Source organism: Canis aureus, chromosome 3 (genome assembly GCF_053574225.1).
Source record: "Canis aureus isolate CA01 chromosome 3, VMU_Caureus_v.1.0, whole genome shotgun sequence".
Classification (NCBI taxonomy): domain Eukaryota; kingdom Metazoa; phylum Chordata; class Mammalia; order Carnivora; family Canidae; genus Canis; species Canis aureus.
In genome coordinates, this window is record NC_135613.1 from 65,722,715 (window position 1) to 65,742,734 (window position 20,020).

The window sequence follows — 20,020 nt, forward strand, 5'->3', positions numbered from 1 at the left end:
ACTCTCACTAACTAGCTGTGACCTTGTAGGCAGCCTTCCCGAATCTGTGAGTGCTGTGATCCCTCAGACCTCTAACATTTGGTTCTGATAATAGGCCACTTGATATTTTCAAGAAGCTATTTCAAATAATATGGGATATTTTACAGTTACTCCAGTGCAGTGGACTGACAACTTAAAACCCAATACAAAATTATTAGCACCAAATATCTTCTCTGTAGACACAGATTCATGAATTCCTACCAGATGCTATGACCTGAATTTCATGCCAGCTTCTCTACTTGTGAGCCCCCACTCATTCTGTTCCTCCCACTTGCAGTGTTCTTCCTTTTGCCTTTGCCTACCCATCCCACTCTTCTTTCCTCCACGGCCCAGATCACATCCTAATTCCCTATCTGTATTTCTCCTTTCTCTGTGCTTCTGTTCGCTGGAATTTATTGTTCCCCAAACATTTAATGTGACTTAAGTTTACTTTTATAATGAAATTTTTGAAGCTTATAGAAGACTGAGGTATGGGCTTTTAAAATCTTCAAGCCCTCATCAGGGACTAGCCCTGTCAGGTTCACTGTGGATCCTTATAAAATCCTTGCAGGATGATTGATTTTATGATTGATAGTAGAAAGGTGAATATTGAGTGAATGCAGCTGGTGTTGTGGAAAAACTTCCAGCTGAGTTTTCTTTTGGAGAAACTTCAAGTTTCAGACCAAGCCTAAGATCTTTGCTATGAATCCAAACTCAGCTACAGATATTTTGTATAGTTTTTAATTTTCAGGTTGTTAACACTGATTGATGATGATCATTTGCTCAGGGGGTTTGAAAAAGATCTGTTTGGGACCTGTGATGCTTCCCTCTTGAAACCGCAGGAAGCTTCCTTATTGGGTAGAGCATCTCTTGAGCAAAAGCCTGCCACCGTTGTTAAAGATGCCTCAGCTGCAGTTGGATAGATGCCTTTGCTCAAAATGAGCTGCCCCAATCCTAATAGCTTCCTGCTGAGCTGGTCTGATTGCAGCTGTTGTTCCTCAGCATTTCATTGCTTTGCCACACCACTTGAAGCTTTATACTAGATCACCCTTAAAGCATTTCTCTGCTCACCCTTGCAGAGTCACAGGCAAGCTTGTCTATGTTACATAGTCTACATCTATTGGCAGATGGACTCACCAAAAGCAACCTTTTTTGGAGGCATGCCAGGGAGCCAGAATGGGAAGTACATTGGCCACAAGTGAGCTGGGCAGGTGCTGAGGATGACAGATGTGCTGAATTTAGGAGCTCTCTGCTGCAAGAGAGGGCAGGTGCTGTGCTATAGATTCTGGCTGAGGGGTCATCCCACTGTCAGGAAACGTTGGCTTCTCTCAAACGGGAGTCTGAGTGTGTCTTTTTCTCAAATTTATTTAAGTGGTTACTACTACATGCAATGCTGTGTTTTCCCAAAGAATCTTTGGTATAAGGTTCTTGTTTGTACCTTTCATAAACAGTTTATAAAATGTGGCTCTACTCCTTTAAGATCTGATATTCAATTCAATGCATTCTAATTCAACAAATATTTTTTAAGAGGCTGGGTTGCTGGGATTACATCTGTGAAGAAGATAGATATGGCATATGTTCTCTGACATTATATTGAAAATTTCTCTCATGTTCTTGAACTTTTAAAATTTCATTTTTTATATTTAAATCATTGATTCATCTGGAATTAGTTGTGATATAAGGAATGAAACAAGGATATGATTTTGTCATTTCCTAGGTGGTGGCCCTGTTGTTTATTTATCTTTTAATTCCAATATAGTTGACAGACAGTGCTATATTAGTTTAAGGTGTACAATACAGTGATTCAACAATTCTATACATTACTCAGTGCTCATCAAGGTAAGTGCACTTCTTAATCTCCTTCACCTATTTCGTATGCCCCCCACCTCCGCCTCTCTGGTAGCCATCAGTTTGTTCTCCATAGTTAAGTCTGTTTTTTGGTTTGTCTCTTTATTTTTCCCTTGTTCATTTGTTTCATTTCTTAAATTCCACATGTAGGTGAAATCATACATATTTGTCTTTCTCTGACTTATTTTGCTTAGTATTATAGTCTCTAGATCTATCCATGTTGTGGCAAATGGCAAGATTTCTTTCTATTTTATGGCTGAATAATATTCCATTACACATATTATATGCATATAATATTCCATTACATATATATGTAAATATATATTTGGAATACTATTCTGTTACATATGTATGTATATATATGTATATGTGTATTCCATTACATATACATATATATGTCTTTTTTATCCATTCATCTGTTGATGACATCTGGGTTGCTCTCATAATTTGACTGTTGTAAATAATGCTGCAATAAACTGAGGGATGCATATACCCTTTCAAATGAGTGTTTTTGTGTTTTTTAGGTAAGTACCCAGTAGTGGAATTACTAGATATATGGCAATTCTATTTTTAACTTTTTGAGGCACTTCCTTTCTGTTTTCCATAGTGGTTGCGCCATTTACATTCCTACCAACAGTGCATGAGGGTTCCTTTTTCTCTCCATATCCCCACCAACACTTGTTTCTTGTGTTTTTAATTTTTAGCCATTCTAACAGGTATGAGATGACACTGCACTGTGGTTTCCATTTGTTATTTTCTTGACAGTATTATAGATTGTCTTTTCATGTGTCTGTTGGCCATGTGTACGTCTTCTTTGGAGAAATGTTTGTTCATGTCTTCTACCCATTTTAAAATTGGATTATTAAAAAAAAAATAAATAAAATTGGATTATTTGGTAGTTTGTTGGTGTTGAGTTATGTAAATTCTTTCTATATTTTGGATACTAACCCTTTATCAGATATGTCATTTGTGAATATCTCCTCCCATTCCATATGTTACCTTTTAATTTTGTTGATTATTTCCTTTGCTGTAGAGATTTTTTCATTTTGTTATAGTCCCCATGTTTTATTTTTGCTTTTGTTCCCCTTGCCTCAGGAGACTTATCTAGAAAGATATTGCAACAGCCAATGTCCATTGCTTGTTTTTTGAATAAGCCATCTCTTTCCCTCCATTCACAATACTCCCTTTGCTTTGCAGAGTTCTTCCCTTGTATTATGATGGTATTTTGTTCTAAGTGGAAAATCTTCTTACTGTTATTTCAATGGCAAAAAATTATGTGGTGACCTGTTTCAAGACAAAAATTTTATATTAAAATCATCCCACACCTTATTGAAATTAATATAACTTCAGTAATTAATACTTAGCTATAATTACATGACATAACAAAACCAAGTTTCATTAATTTATTTTTCTATAACATGGTTGTATACCTATAGCCATTCATCTCTTTCATAACTATTGGATGCTGTTGCAATCTTAAAATAATCCTCATAGATAAAGTATTCATATTATTCTCATTATTTAAGTAATTGAATTTTTAAGTAAAAAAAATCAGTGAAATCTATGTAAATGAATAACTACAATGTACTAGAGAATTTTAGGGGAAAACCCAGTAGAATATGCACCAAGTACACAACTTAAAGAATCTGCCTGTTGGCTCCAATTTCATAGCACTCTGTTGCTCAGAGGGAATCCTAATTGATCTTTTTTTAATAAACTTTTTTTAAAAAGATTTTATTTATTTATTCATGAGAGAGAGAGAGAGAGAGAGACAGGCAGAGACACAGGCAGAATGAGAAGCAGGCTCTATGCAAGGAGCCTGATGTGGGACTCGATCCTGAGTCTTCAGGATCACGCCCAGGGCTGAAGGTGGCACTAAACCACTGAGCCACCCAGGCTGCCCCTAATTGATCTTAAATACAAATGAAGTCTCATAAGCCAAAGCAGGAGTACTAAATGAAATTCCTCATAAGTTGAACTCTTACCATTTGAATGGCTATACTAAATCCAGTTTTCATTTGTGTCTACTTCTGAACTCACTATCCTGTTTTATTATCAGTCTGCTTATTTATGTACCACTATCATACTCTTCTAATAACTGTAACTTGATTATATGTTTTATTGTCAGATAGAGCTAGTCCTCCTTCAGTACTTCTCTTTTTCCAGAATTTTCTGTTTTATCTCTATGTGTTTAGTTTTCCAGGTAAACTTTAGAAACACCATTGTTTAGTTATTAAAAATATCTACTGATATTTTATTGAAATTTCTTGAGATCTATAATTACTTTCTAGTGAATTAATTTCATTTTGATATTGAATCTGCAAGGACAAAAAACAAGTTATGTTCTTTCATTTACTTATATTTTCTTTTTGGTACAGAATTTAAAAACTTCATATAATATAATCTTGCATATTTCTTGTTGAGATTATTTCTAGGTCTTTATTCTTTTAGCTGCTGCTTAAACAAGATCTTTTCTAACTGGTTATTATCTTGTATACAGAGTGACTATTAACTTTTGTATACTAATTTTGTTATCAAGTTAAGTGAATTATGATACTGTTATAAATTTTCAATAGTTTTCCCAAGCTTCCCAGTTATATAATTATATAATTTTTCCACTGATTTATCACGTTTAGGGATTAGCACAGCTAGGAAGTATTTATGTGTTAAGAAAATTTTCTTTTTATTAAGAGTGGATTTGGAATTATGTCATTTGCCATCTTTTTGTCTATGGAGATAATGATATGATTTTTCTCTTTTGACTTATTAAGAATTATTAATATGATGATTTATATCAAAAGATATCTAATATTGAACATTCTTACATTCTTTGAGTTAACCACACTTAGAAATGGTGATTTATTCTTTCAGTAGACTGTGTATTCTATTTACTGATGTTTTATTTAGGATTATTGCATTGATATTTCATAAATAGATTTTTGTGTGTACCATCTTTTCCCATCAATATTACACTAGCTTCTTAAAAAGAATATTCTGAAATAGTTTAGAGTGTTGTAATTACATATATAAAAGATTGGTACAATCACTTCTAAAACATCTAGACACCTAATATTTCTGTAATTTAATGTTCACTATCAAATTTTTTTTTTCATTTATCTCCCTGTTGGTTTAAATTCAACTAGTAGTAGGCTTTTATTTCAAGCAAAAGTAGCTTTTCTTCTTTGGTTTTGCACATTTTTTTTTTTATTTTTGCCACTATATTTATATGACAGTTATCTGATGTGGAGGACTACTGGTGGCTCATCGAAATCCATTATTTCTTGTCCTTGGGCACACACTTTAATTCCATTCTCAGCCTGCCTTGAAGTTAGGTATGCCATATATCTGGGCTCTAGACAAAGGAATATGAATGGAAACGATATGTACCAATTTTAGGCTTAGCTTTTGAAAACTCTACATCCACCTACTGTGAGCCAGGTACCATTCTGGGAATGTGGCTAGGGTAGTCCAGGAAGACCAACTCCCTGTTCTCCTTGAGGTTTATAGTGAGCTTGAGGGAACATGATGTGAAGAGAAGGAAAATCTGGGCTGAAGACAATAGTATGATTGAAACTCAGGAGTGTGAACGGGAGGCAGTACAGGAGAGAGCATGTAGATTGGTGTGACCAGTATGTAAATGCAAGAGGTGACCGGGTGGGATGGTGAGATATGAAGCTACTGTGATGCACAAGGACCAGGTGGCTCAAGGCCTGGCTAAGGAGTTGAGTGTAATATGACAGATATATTTGCAGGTGTGCAATGTCAGGCACATCACCCAGCCAGTGACACAGAGAGTGGACTGGATTTGTGTTGCCCAGGAACCTGGAGAGTCATTCAGTAAGTGTCGAGGGTAGGAGGGCAGGGTTGAGAGGAGGGACTGTTATAGGGTACAGTCAATAAACTGTTGTTACCCACCAGATGTGTGGGGTGAAAGAAAGGAGGGAATGAGAGTGAATGCCAGGTTCTTAGTATAGATAGACCACCTTAGTATAGATAGTCACCTACTTGGACAGGTATACAGGACAGAAAGTAGGTTTTATCCACTTTCTATTCCACAGGATTGAAAACATTCTAATTTACCCAGTATCTATCAATTAAATGGTTGCTTAGCTAAAACCCCTAAAATTTAGAGGAAAATGCTTGATGACATCTTTAGTTGGTATAGAAACCATAAATGGTCAGTTTGTATAAATTTTTTGGATATGTTTTTCCTCTTGCCTTTCAGGTAAAATTGAATAAAAGATATAGGTTCAATGTGTTTAATTATTAAGAAAAAGTTTTCGGGGATCCCTGGGTGGCTCAGCGGTTTAGCGCCTCTTTGACCCAGGGTGTGATCCTGGAGTCCTGGGATCAAGTTCCACATCAGGGTCCCTACATGGAGCCTGCTTCTCCCTCTGCCTGTGTATCTGCCTCTCTTTCTCTCTGTGTCTCTCATGAATAAATAAATAAAATCTTTAAAAATATTTTCAAAGTATTGTTGTACCTTACTTTAATGATGTTTCATGCTCTGTTCACAAATTTTTGCTTTATTTACCTGCAAGTAGAACTGAATAAGCATGATTTCTAAGCGGATAGTTTATTCACAGCTTTCTTTAGAATTTAAAAACTGTGTCAGAGTTGCCAATAGAAAGTGTTTTCTGTCTTCTATTAATGTCTTTTCACACTTTTTACTACAGGCTGTTATCATTCTTACAGGAAGTGAATAGTTATGAATCATAAGTCTCACAGTTCAGCATAATAGTAATTGGCATTTCAGAAAGGTATCTGTCAAAGGTAAATTTGGACACATGTGTGAATGATACTTTATATTCATAAGTTTTAGTGAAACAAGGTTTTATTTTTTATTTTTCTTAATAATAAATTTATTTTTTATTGATATTCAATTTGCCAACATACAGAATAACACCCAGTGCTCATCCCGTCAAGTGCCCACCTCAGTGCCCATCACCCAGTCACCCCCACCCCCCGCCCACTTCCCTTTCCATCACCCCTAGTTCATTTCCCAGAGTTAGGAGTCTTTCATATTCTGTCTCCCTTTCTGATATTTCCCACTCATTTTTCCTCCTTCACTATTTTTTATATTCCCCAAATGAATGAGACCATATAATGTTTGTCCTTCTCCGATTGACTTACTTCACTCAGCATAATACCCTCCAGTTCCATCCACGTCGAAGCAAATGGTGGGTATTTGTCATTTCTAATGGCTGAGGAATATTCCATTGTATACATAAACCACATCTTCTTTATCCACTCATCTTTCGATGGACACCGAGGCTCCTTCCACAGTTTGGCTATTGTGGACATTGCTGCTATAAATATGGGGGTGCAGGTGTCCCGGTGAGTGAAACAAGTTTTTAAAGTAAAGGGAAACTTGTCTGTGAAGGCTCCCTGGATTTGACTTGTAGGTTAATAATAGGGGATATTTTTCTATTTTCTTATCATTAGGTTCAAAACCATACAATGATATGAGGAGAGTAGATCACTTCTCATATACTTTCTATTCTCACCTTCTCTTACTACCTTTAAAAATTCACATTCATTTAAGATTTTTTTTTTTTTTTTTTTTTTTTTTTTTTTTTTACACGTTAAAAAAGTTTCCTTTTATTAACCATCTAGAACACTTCCATCCAGATCACTACAGCTTAAAATAGATCACTACCCTTTTGCAGCTATTTAGTAGCCAAGAGCAATGGATAAGATCCATACAATAGTTCTGAAAAGTTCACACGGTCAGTTCAAAACATCTGCTTCACCGAGCCCGATTATTTAAAAAGAATGATAAGAAATTAAACATCACAAATATGTTTTTATTGGTCACCATTAAATGTCTGAATTTTAAACAGATTCTTGGACTGGTGGTTCATATCCATCAGCTCGTTCAACTTTAGCACCGGTTTCATCCCCCGTAGCTTTTCCAGAACTACTACCTTCACCATGAAGCTCCATGAGTTTTCCCAATTCAAACTTGGGCTTCTTCAGCATTTTTACTTTTCTAACAAAAACATCATGGAGTGGATAAATAGACTGACAAGCTTTTTCTATATCTTTTCCGATGCTGTCTGGAATCAGTTTATTGACCACTTCTTTCAAGTCATTTGTTTGCACCTCTCGGGTCATGATTTCCATCATCTTTTTCCGAATTTGGCGGACCTGTTGGTGCTGAGCGTAAGAGGTCTTCCGAATCTGATTATTGCGTTTTTTAGTAAAACCAACACAAAATAGACGAAGCAAATAACCATCGGTAGTCTTTACATCAACATGAGCTTCAATCATGGTCTGCCATTTTTTGACCATGGAGCACATTTTGTCACGGGTAAGATCCATGCCATGAAAATTAGTCAGGCAGTTTTTGCCCTGCACATCCTCAGTGATTAGCTTGAATTTCCTAAATGCAACTTCATCATTCTGCAGATCAGCAAGGCTAACTTCAAAAACCCGACCCTTGAGACCATCAGACGCAATTTTGGTTCCTTGAGTTCTTGTGACTAGTGTTTTTCCAATATTTCTTATATTGAACATAGCTGGCGCTTTCACATCATACCAATCTTTCTTAGAAAATGGATCAACCACTTTCTTCTTGGCTCCCTTTTTGCCGCCTTTCGTAAGGCGCTTGTTCTTGCCGACCGCCATGGCGCTGCTGCGGGAGCCAAAAGGCCACATTCATTTAAGATTAACCCAAAATATGGCAACTGAAATATTAGAAGCAATTCACAATGCTAAAATTACACCAAGAGAAAAAAATTCTCATCAATTAATGCTTTGATGCAATGAGGCTTCTTTGTTTGTTTGTTTTTAATAAGTTTCATGTTACAAAATATGTAGAATGTTATTTTCCACAAATGTTTGTTTTTAAATGTAGTTGTATGTGCTTTACCTATTTTGGAAATACACAAAGTTATTAAAATACTTTTGATTTCATTTGGATATTTTACATATTTTCTTATGGAGTTTTACATATTTTCTTAACTCTTCACAGGTTTTGAATTTAGAGATTTACTGTATTATGCATGAGACAGCACTTATTGTGCCTTTTTTTTTATAAGCATAGCTATTTTTTTTTTTTTTGAGGATTCCTCAGACTAAATGTTTACTTTTCATAGCATGGTTCCATAATTCCTAGGTAATCCTTCATGTGTGCTAGGCAAAATAAATCTTTAATTTCACTAAAACATGATTCTGATTTTGGTTGGTGACATTCTTTCTTTGCCAGGTTTTTTTCATATTTAGGTCTATGAATTTTTTTTCTAGAACGCCATCTGTCTATTCTTTTATCTTCTCTGAAACTGCCAGCATTCTTAGGCAAATGTGTAGGGAAGTGAGGCATATTCCAGAAAAAGAATGTGTGTTCTAAGATATTTAAACCAAACTACATGGCTAAGCATATCAAAAGCTGATCTAATACTAGACAATAGCATCAACGCAAACTTCCTTTTCCTTATTGTCAATGTTATTTCTATAGTTTTTTTTTTTCTGGGTGCATTACTTTAAACAACTTTTTATTTTGAGATAATTACAGACTTTACATGCAGTTATAAGAAATAACACAGAAAGATTCTGACCACATTTAATCCCCTTTCCCTCCAATGATAACATCTTGCTAAACTGTAGTACAATATCACAACCAGGATATTGACGTTGATGTTGCACATTAATCTTATTCAAATATCCTTGATTTTAAATGTACTCATTTTTGTGTGTTGTATGTTTTTAGTTCTATACAATTTTAACACTTGTAGGTTTCTATATCTGCTGCCGTTGTTGAGATACAGACCATTTCTGTCACCACAAAGATCCTTTGTCTTCCCTCTTATAATGACACGTTCCTCTCATCTATCTTGTAACAATTTGTCATTTCCAAAATGTAGAAGTGGGGTCATACAATATATAAATGAATTTCCCCCTTATTCATACAGTTCCTTGGAGATTTATCCAGATTATTGCATATATCAATAGTTCATTCTTTTTTATTGTTGAGTAGTATTTCATGGTATTGGATGTACCACAGATTGTTCATCTCTTCATGCACTGAAAGACACAAAGATTGTTTCCAGTTTGGGGCTATTACAAAAAAATCTGCTATAAGCATTTGCACAGAGGTTTTTATTTCAACATAATTTTCTCTGTAATAAATGCCCAAGAGTACAATCACTGGGTTGTATAGTAATTGAATGTTTAGTTTTAGAAGAAACTGCCAAACTATTTGCCAGAGTGACTACCATTTTTCATCTTCAACAGCAATAGATGAGTGTTCCAGTTTTTCTACATTTTGTCAGTCTTTGGTGTTGTTACTACTTTTTATTTTACTCACTCATATAGGTATTACCGTAGTTTGTGTCTACTTGCTTTTTATATCATTGCTTTTCTATACCTTTTTTTCTTTGATTTTTTTTTTTTACTCTTTATTATTTCTTTTGTCCTACTTGGTTTGGGTTTACTTTGCTCTTCTTTTCCTAGCTTCTTAAAGTAGGAATTTATCATTGATTTGTGATCCTTCTTTTTTTTTCTTTCCCTTTCAGCACAGCTTTAGCTGCATCTCATGTATTTTGGTGGTGTGCTTTTATTTGTATTCTCTCTATCCTTTTACCTTCTCTGAAGCTGCCAGCATTCTTAGGCTTTATGTATTTTTAGATTTTTATTTTGGGATTTTTTCTCTGATCCATGGACTATTTAGAAGTGTGTTAATTTCCAAGTGTTCAGAGATTTTCCTCATGTCTTCCTGCTCTTGGTTTCTAGTTTGGTTCCATTATGGTTAGAGAACTTTATGTGAATTCAGTGTTTTTTAATTAGTTGAGGTTTGTCTTATGGATGAGGACATGATCTATCTTGGTGAATGTTCCATAACTACTTGGAAAAAAGCATATGTATTCTTCTGCTGTTGGGCAAAGTGTTCTCTATATGTCAGTTAGATCCTGTTGGTTAATTGCATTGTTCAATTCTATATCCTTCCTAATTTTCTATCTAGTAGTTCTATTATTTGTTGAGAGTGAGATGTAAAATCTCTAATCTTCATGTGGCATAATATACACTTGTTTCTTTATTTATTCGTCTGTTCTTCTGCCCCTCTGGAATGTCAGCTTTCTGAGGGCAGAATTTGTGTCTATTTCATTCAATCTCTATGTTAGTATATTGGATCCAGTATACTTGAATGTGGTAAAGAAGAATTAAGGAAAACTACATCTTTGTTTGAGGGACTATCTCTCATTCATCTTGGTTTTAGTGCTTGGAACAAGCACTGGCTTGAGTAGGTGTTTTAGTGATGTCTGTGGAATGACCAGATACATTTCCTGGATGATCCATTCCTACATGCTGGGAGGCCTGTCAGACATGTTGTTTCTCGAAAAGCCCCACTTTGATTTGGCTTCTGCAAGGTTGGTATTGTTGCTTGGTAAGCTCTCTGGGGAAGTGGCCATGGCAGGTGGCTTCCCTGGAAGGTAGCAGCTGACACTTGAGATCTATCTCTTCCTTTGTTTTGTAAAGTTTTCATGGCACAGCTGAGAATATTTGCAGAATTTTGCCCAGTGTTGTCGAATTACATTTTAGAATTTTGTTCAATATTGTGGAATTACATTTTAGAGCTTTGCCATCTCATTATACAGCAATTTGGGTGGTTGTGGGTGAAGATTGTGGATGATGATTCTGGCCATTTTGTGTGTCTATAACTCTTCAGTGTGGGCTGGAGAAAGCTTTCAGGGAGTTTAAGGAGCAACGGTATATTTTACTGTTATAAAATGATAAGAATGTCAGGATGGCATTAAAGGTCAGCTATGGATAGAAAGCAGGCCCTCAAATCAGGCAGATTAGGTTCAAATTCTAGCCCTCCTACTCAATAGTTGTGCAACCATTAGTTAGGTTAATATTTTTACCTCAACTCTTGTCTCTCTAAAGGGCAGATAGAAGTTTTTAGTTTGATCTAGTCCCACTTGCTCAGTTCTGATTTCGTTGCTTGTGTGTTAGGTGTCATAGCCAGAAAATCATTACCAAGACTATGTCAAGGAGCTTTATTCCTATTTTTTATTCTAGGAGTTTCATGGTTTCAGGTCTTACGTTTAAGTCTTTAATACATTTTGAGTTAATTTTTGATTGTGGTATAAGATTGGGGTCTGGTTTCATTCTTGTACATTGACTATCCAGTTACCCCAGCACCATTTTTTGAAGAGACTGTCTCTTTTCATTGAGCCTTTTTGGCTTCCTTCTCGAATAATTGTTGATAGTATATGCTTAGATTTATTTCTGGGCTCTCAATTCTGTTGCCTTGGTCTACTTGTTTTTATACCAGCATCCATAATATTTTGATAACTATAGCTTGATAGTATAGCTTGGAACCAGGAAGTGTGAAGCCTCCTAAAAGAAACCACCAACAAAGTAAAAAGACAACCTACAGAACAGAAAAAAAATTGCAAACTATATATCTAATATGGGGTTAATAATCAAAATGTATAAAGAACTCATACCAGAGCAAAAAGTCAAATAACCCAATTAAAAGAGACCTGAGCAAAGGACCTGAGTAGAAATTTCTTCAAAGAAGATAAATGAAAGTTGCAAAGATACATGAAAAGATGTTCAACATCACTAGCCATTAGGAAAATATAAATTAAAACCACAATGAGCTACCTCTTTGGACCTGTTGCATAGCCATTGTCAAAAAGACAAGAGATAACAAATGTTGGTGAGGATGTGGAGAAAAAGGGAGCCCTGTGCCCTGTTGGTAAATTGGTATAAGCACTATGGAAAACAGTATTGAGGATCCTCAAAAAATTAAAAATAGAACTACCATATTATCCAATAATTCCACTTCTGGAGATATGTCCAAAGGAAACAAAAACACTAACTTGAAATCTTTATCTTCATGTTCATACTAGCATTACTGACAACATCCAGGACACAGACACAGTTTGGGTGTTCATCAATGGATGAATGGATTGTGAAGTTGTGTTGTATTTACAGTGAAATATTATTAAGCCATATTAAAACAAGGAAATCCTACTATTTGTGAGAACATGGATGGGCCTTGAGCACATTATGCTAAGTGAAATAAGTCAAAGGCAATGTGTGATCCCACTAATATGTGGAATTAAACAAAACAAGACAAAAGTCATAGAAAGAGAGATCAGACTTATGGTTATCATAGGTTGGAAGAGGAGGAATTGGAGAAAGGTGGTCAAAAGACATAAACTTCCAACTGTTAGATAAATAAGTCCTAGTATGTGATATACAGCACAATGACTACAGCTGACACTGCTGTAGGATAGATTGGAAAGTTGTTAAGAGAGTAAATCCTAAGAATTCTCATCACAAGAAGAAATAAACTTTTTCTTCTTTCTTTCCTTCTTTCTTTGTATCTATATGAGAAGATGGATGTTGACTGAACTTATTGTTGTACTCATTTCACAATATATGTAAATCACACCATCATGCTGAACACCTTAAACTTATACAATGATGCATGTCAATTATTTCCCAATAAAACTGGAAAAAATAAAGTGGGGAAAGTTATTGAATAAGTTACATTACAGAAAGATTGAATGAAATTAAAATGTCTAAAATGGAATCTGTCATAAATTAGGCAATTGACAAATATTAATTTATTTAATTCCTAGTATTTTTGACATGTAAAAAATGGAGTCTCTCCATTTCCAAAAGCATTTATCTCCTTTGTCTATGTTATGATTTAGCATTGCTTACAGTCCATTGTGGGACTCAGAGAATCTGGCATAGACAACAATAGTGGATATTCAGACACTTCTGATGAAAATAAACATACAGAGGGAAATGAGGAAAGCAAGCTAGACATGGGCATACATCCCTGTAAAAGAATAGATGGAATTCAAAAGTGGTTGCAATAAGTATAGCCACAGAACTATCTGTGTCTGCTGATTACATGCTATCCACTCAGTTTCATTGTCAGATTGCAGGTGTCCTTAAAAGAGGATCTTTGTCATATCTATAGTTTCAGGTTTCCTAAACTGTATAAAATATCCACTGGATATTTTATAAGTAACATTTCCACTTGTTCTCATCTTTTGTAGTCCACAAGGACTGCAGTGCTTTTAGGGAACTTAGAAATAAAGAAAGATTTCCCTGTTAGGCAACTAAAATATTAATGCATAATGAACCAGGACAAATATGTGTAATTCTTTATTAAAGTCAAGATTTTTCCTAGGAGCTGTAACCTGATTGAAGGCTAAGTTGCCCAAAGAAGTCATTAAAATTTTGAGTCCTAGAACACCCTTTATTTTGACTGCAGGATTATGAATCAATAGTCTGATTATAGTTTGTTTCCCTCTTCAGCATGGTACAAGAATGGTGCACCAGTTAGAAGATCAAATGAGTTTGATCCCTTGGAAATTTTATTTCTTATTTAAAAATAATAAAGATTGTTCTTTGTCTTATAAACTTTGTTATTGTGCTATACTCTTGATGTGCAGACAAAATTAAGTTTCTGGATCTTTAAGGCCATGGGCTAGGCCATTGACCAATGTAGTTCTTTTGGGAAATCTATTCTGGGAGGCCTCTAGTGAGGCAATATGCTAGTTTGACACATGATAACTCTAAGCTCATCACTGGTTCTTCTGGTCCTCCTTGAAACATGAAACAATGTGAGTATTAAAAGTAACCAATTTAAAAAAAAACTAAAAGATTTAGATCTGGAATGACTTCATGTTCTTTTTTATATTTGCTAGTGAAATTACTGTAAAGTCTGAAAAAATCCTAAGATACTGTTGAGTATTACCTTTTCCACTTAATGCAGGAATCCTTTTTACTATCTCTAGCATATCATTAGGCCTCTGACTGAAGCTCATTATCTCATGAAATAGCCTCTTTAAAGAACACTTATGTTAACTTTATGTATCATGAAATACACAGATCTGAACTTACACTTAGATGAGTTTTACACTTAGATGAGTCAACACAGGTGCATATGCCTGTGTAACCACGACTTCAAACAAAATATAGAACATTATCTCCTCATTTTTCAAACGTGTGATTATTAGACTATTATTTCATATGTTAAAGTACAATCTATTTGGAACTTCCCATGCTAGTTTTATTTCTTTCCTCTGAAGCATGTGTAATCAGCTTGATTTCTCTTTTCCTTGACAGTTCTAGTTCTTCAAATATTTTAAGATTGAATATGAAGTTATAGACTCGTCAGAATGTAAAAAGTATTACATGTTTTGACATGATTCCAGAACATAAGTCAACCTATTTTTTCTAAGGAATTCTGGTGAAGTGGAACCTCCTGCTTTCCATGTGTTAATTGTGTGATCTTGGGAAAATTTCTGTGCTTCCATAAACTGCAATGTAAAATGAGGACAATACCTACTCTATGGGATTGTTGAAGGAAAAAAATGATATAATGTATTTAAAATGCTTAACATATTTCCTGGCCCTTAGTGAGGTATACAGTAGAAAGTAACAGATATTATTTTAGGCAAAGTAGATTTGAGTGTTCTTGAAAAATCCTTGGATGTAACTTGTTCATAATTCTGTCTCCTTTTTTTGACAGGGATTAAGGAGTATAATGTAGTGAAAAGAAAACTGGATTTAGAATCAGATTATCTGAGTTTTAATCTTGGCCCATCTATTTATTAGCCTGTGACCCTTAACAAGACACTTAACCAGGGATCCCTGGGTGGCTCAGCAGTTTGTCTCCTGCCTTCGGCCCAGGGTGTGGTCCTGGAGTCCCGGGATCGAGTCCCATGTTGGGCTACCTGCATGGAGCCTGCGTCTCCCTCTACCTGTGTCTCCGCCTCTCTCTCTCTCTCTCTCTGTCTCCCCCTCTCCCTCCCCCTCTCTCTCTCTGTGTCTCTCATGAATAATAAATAAAATCTTAAAAAAAAAAAAACCCAAGACACTTAACCTTCCTGGTGCATTCTCACATGTCTAAAGAAGGGATAATAATACTGCCTCACCTACATCATAGTGTCGAGCTGTTCAAGATTAAAATATGGTTTGAGCTAAAGTTCTTTTTAAGCTGCACTTTTCTATAATAAGTAAGGGAGAATAAAATGATGGTGCTCATAGGAAGGCAAGGTAGGAAAGGTCTACCTAAAAGTACTTCAGGAGTATATATGGAATTACAGCTGTCCCTCACATGGTGATGGCATCCAGAGTGCAAGTTATAAGCAGAGGAATGGTACCCAGGAGTTCCTCCTGAAACACAGAGCATTCATCTACTCATGAAACTCAGTGGAGGATGATGTCTAGGTTATGGATGAATGCACATCCCTTGATTATCTGGGATATATATCTGTTGGATAAGAGATTTTGGCTGCATTTACAGTCTTCTCATTGGTGATTATTTGCTCCAGTTGAACCTATCACCCACTCTCCTTTCCTGCCTTTACCTATTAGTAGGAATTCTAGTCAGTATTTGTTCTCTGTGAAGCACTTCTAGATTTTCTCTCTGAACTCAAAATAAGGATTTCAGTTGACTGATAATCTGTTTTGTGTTCTCAGAATATCTTCACTAATTTGTGAATCCTACAAAGGATGCAGCATTAATTATCATTAATTCTCAAGTGACAGTGGCCCTAAGTGTCCTTGAGTTCAACATCCTGGTTTTTCTCAGCACTTCATTCCCTTCCTATCACAATTTTTCCCCTGCTATATGTGGGAAAACCCCAGTACTAGTGATATGATAAGGAACAAGAATATTTGCTCTCACCACTTCCATTCTACATTGTTCTAGATATTCTAGACAGTGCAATAAAGCAAGAAAATGAAATAAGAGCTATCCAGATTGGGAAAAAAAGCATTTACAGATGGCTTGATTGTCTATGCAGAAAATCTAATTAAATCTACAAAAAAACTTCTAGAAATGATGAAACAGGTCACCAAGGTTGTAGGATATGAGGTAAATATAAAAAAATATCCAGTGTACTTTTATATATTGGCAATGACATATCCTGTATTCTAATCATAAAGGAAAAATGGATAAATTGAACTTTATTCAAATTAAGATCTTCTGTCTGTGATAAGATGCCACTAAAAGGGTATAAATACAATCTATGGAGTGGGAGAATATATTCCCTATGCATATTTCTGATAAAAAGACTCCTATCCAGAATATATAAGGCACTTGTATTTTTAAGAAGACAGAAAATTTAAAAATAGGTAAAAACAAAAAACTCAAAAACTTTCCAGTGGCCAAGAAACATACAAAAAGATGCCAAACTGAATTTGTCATCAGGGAAATACAAATTAAAACTATTTTGTACCACTACACAACCATGAGAATGATAAGATGAAAAAGATGGTAAACACCAAAAGTTGGGGAGGGTGTCAAAAAATTGTAAATAATATTCTGCTGCTGAGAGTATATATTAGTATTTTCACTTTGAAAATTTGTTTGAAAAAATGAAATGATGAATATTCTGTGACTCAGAAATATTTAACAGAGTTGAATGCTTTTGTCTACCAAAGGTATATTATTTACAAAATGTACAAGATTTTTCATAGCAGCACTATTCAAAGAGTCAAAACTTGGAAACTACTCAAATATAATCACAAAGGGAAGACTGTACAGCACTGAGAATGAAGTTTATTACATGTAGCATGGCCAATCTCACAAATATAGTATTTAGTAAAAGAAGCCAACACAAATAAATGGCTACTTACATCTTTTTTTTTTATTTTTATTTTTATTTTTACTTATTTATTTTTTTAAGATTTATTTACATCTTTTTTTAAATGCAGGTTTAGGGGCACCTGGGTGGCCCAGTCAGTTAAGCGTCCTACTCTTGATTTTGTCTCAGGTCATGATCCAGCTCTGCACCGGGCTCCTTGCTTAGCTGGAAGCTGCTTGTCCCTCTCCCTCTGCCTGGCTCATGTTTTCTGTTTCTCTCAGTACCTCTCTCAAATGAATAATATGAAATCTAAAAAAACTCTCCAAAAAACAAATATCAGTTTTATTCTATGGATCTGTAACTGGCATTTAAAATATGAAGTTTAAAAATAATAAAATTTAAAATAGTGTCAACACCAAACACATAGGAATAAATCTATCAAAATATTTATATAGAACCTCTATATAAAACCTCTATATACAAAACCTCTATATAGAAAAATGCATAACATGGGTTGAGAGAAATTTAGTAAGGACTAAATACATGGAAGAATATGCCTTGTTCAGAAATTGGAATACTCCACCATTTTACTCTTCCTAAATTGACCTATAAATCCAACTCAACCACCAGGAAAATCCCAGTAAGTTATGTTTTTGTTTTTTATATTGTTTGTTTTGAAATTGACAAGTTGATTCTAAAATTTACATGGAGGGATCCTTGGGTGGCGCAGCGGGGGATCCCTGGGTGGCACAGCGGTTTAGCGCCTGCCTTTGGCCCAGGGTGTGATCCTGGAGACCTGGGATCGAATCCCACGTCGGGCTCCTGGTGCATGGAGCCTGCTTCTCCCTCTGCCTATGTCTCTGCCTCTCTCTCTGTGTGTGTGACTATCATAAATAAATAAAAATTAAAAAAAAATAAAATAAAATTTACATGGAAATGCAAAGGGTCAAGAAAATAAGACCCTTGAAGAAGCGGAACAAAATTGGAAAACTTGCCCTATCCATTATCAAGACTTATTTATAGTAATCTAAGACAGTGTGGTGTTAGCCCAGAGATAGAAAAATAGACCAGTAAGACAGAAAAGTTCAGAAAGAGACCTAGACTTATATGTTCACTCTATTTATGACAAATGTTATACTGTAGTCCCTCTTTAGAAAGGATGACTTACAAACAAATGGTAGCTAATTGGAAAGTCATACAGAAAAAAAAGCAAATCTTAACACTTTACTTCATACCAAACTAAACGTCAACTTCAGATGAATTATGGATAGAAATAGAAAAGGTATAACAGTAAAACTTTTGAAAGAAATCTGATGGTATATCTTCATGTCCTTTTTGATATATAAATGTTTCTTTAAACCAGAAAGTGCTAAAATGTAAAGAAAGGACTGACAGATTGGATTTCAATAAAATTATTTCTAACCGTGATAAGATACCTTCAGGAGAATGAAATGATAAGACATAGACTGGGAAAAGATATTTGCAACACATGTGTCTGACAAAGGATGTATTTGAATATACGATGGGCTCATAGGTATCCACAAAAAGGAGTCACCTCCCCCCCACCCCCCCAGAAAAAAAGTAGACACGCAGGTGCACAGGCCCATCACAGAAGAGAATATACTAATAGCCATAAAGTATGAGAAAAGGCGCTCTACCTCACTGGCCATTAGGGAAACTCAAGTTAAAAATCATGCTAATAGGGCAGCCCGGGGTGAGGGGCGTGAGGGGGTGGCGGTCGGGGTGGGGCGGGGGGTGGTTGCTCAGCAGTTAAGCGCCACCTTCAGCCCGGGATGTGATCCTGGAGTCCGGGGACTGAGTCCCATGTTGGGCTCCCTGCCTGGAGCCTACTTCTCCCTCTGCCTGTGTCTCTGCCTCTCTCTCTCTGTGTCTGTCATGAATGAATGAATGAATGAATGAATGAATGAATGAATAAATAAACTTAAAAAAATCATGCTAATATACACTGAAAGAGCTAAAATTTAAAGGACTGACAATTCTAAGGATTGGAGAGGATGCAGAACAACTGGAACTGTCATCCATTCTGGTGTGATTAAAAATTGGCACAATTACTAAGGAAAGCTCTCTGGCTGTATCTGTGGAAGTTATGCAGATATATACCTGATGGCCTAATAGTTCTGTTCTCATCTTTATAACTTGGCAATGAAGCACACATATGTGTACTAAAACTGTGTGCAACAATTTTATAACACTATTAATCCATAACTTCTCTAATCTGGAAAACCAACTTGTCCATTTATGACAGAATGGAAAAAAATACAATACAGTAAGGAAAAGGAACAAACTATTGTCATTTGCAACAATCTATGTGAATCTCATAAATAATGGAGAGGGAAAGAGGTCAGACACAAAACAATATGTACTGTGTGGCCTCATTTATATAAAATTCATAAATAGACAAAGCTAATCTATCGTTAGGAATCAGAATAATGTTTACTCTTATAAAATAGACATACTTATTAGGAAGGATAACTTCTGCTAATTTTTTTTTATATTTGGGGGTAGATAAATGAGTGGGTTAACTTTGTGTAAACTCAGAGAACTGAATACTTATGATTTATGCC

The 20,020-nt window shown here is 35.3% G+C and overlaps 1 protein-coding gene across 1 annotated transcript; it reads right to left on the reverse strand.

Moving 5' to 3' along the window:
* Nucleotides 1-7,652: 7,652 nt before the first annotated feature.
* LOC144311209 (small ribosomal subunit protein eS1) lies at nt 7,653-8,517 on the reverse strand. Its single transcript, XM_077893369.1, has one exon. It carries the CDS (start codon nt 8,494-8,496, stop codon nt 7,702-7,704), a length of 795 nt encoding a protein of 264 aa, XP_077749495.1. The 5' UTR covers nt 8,497-8,517; the 3' UTR covers nt 7,653-7,701.
* Between the last annotated feature and the right edge of the window lie 11,503 nt (nt 8,518-20,020).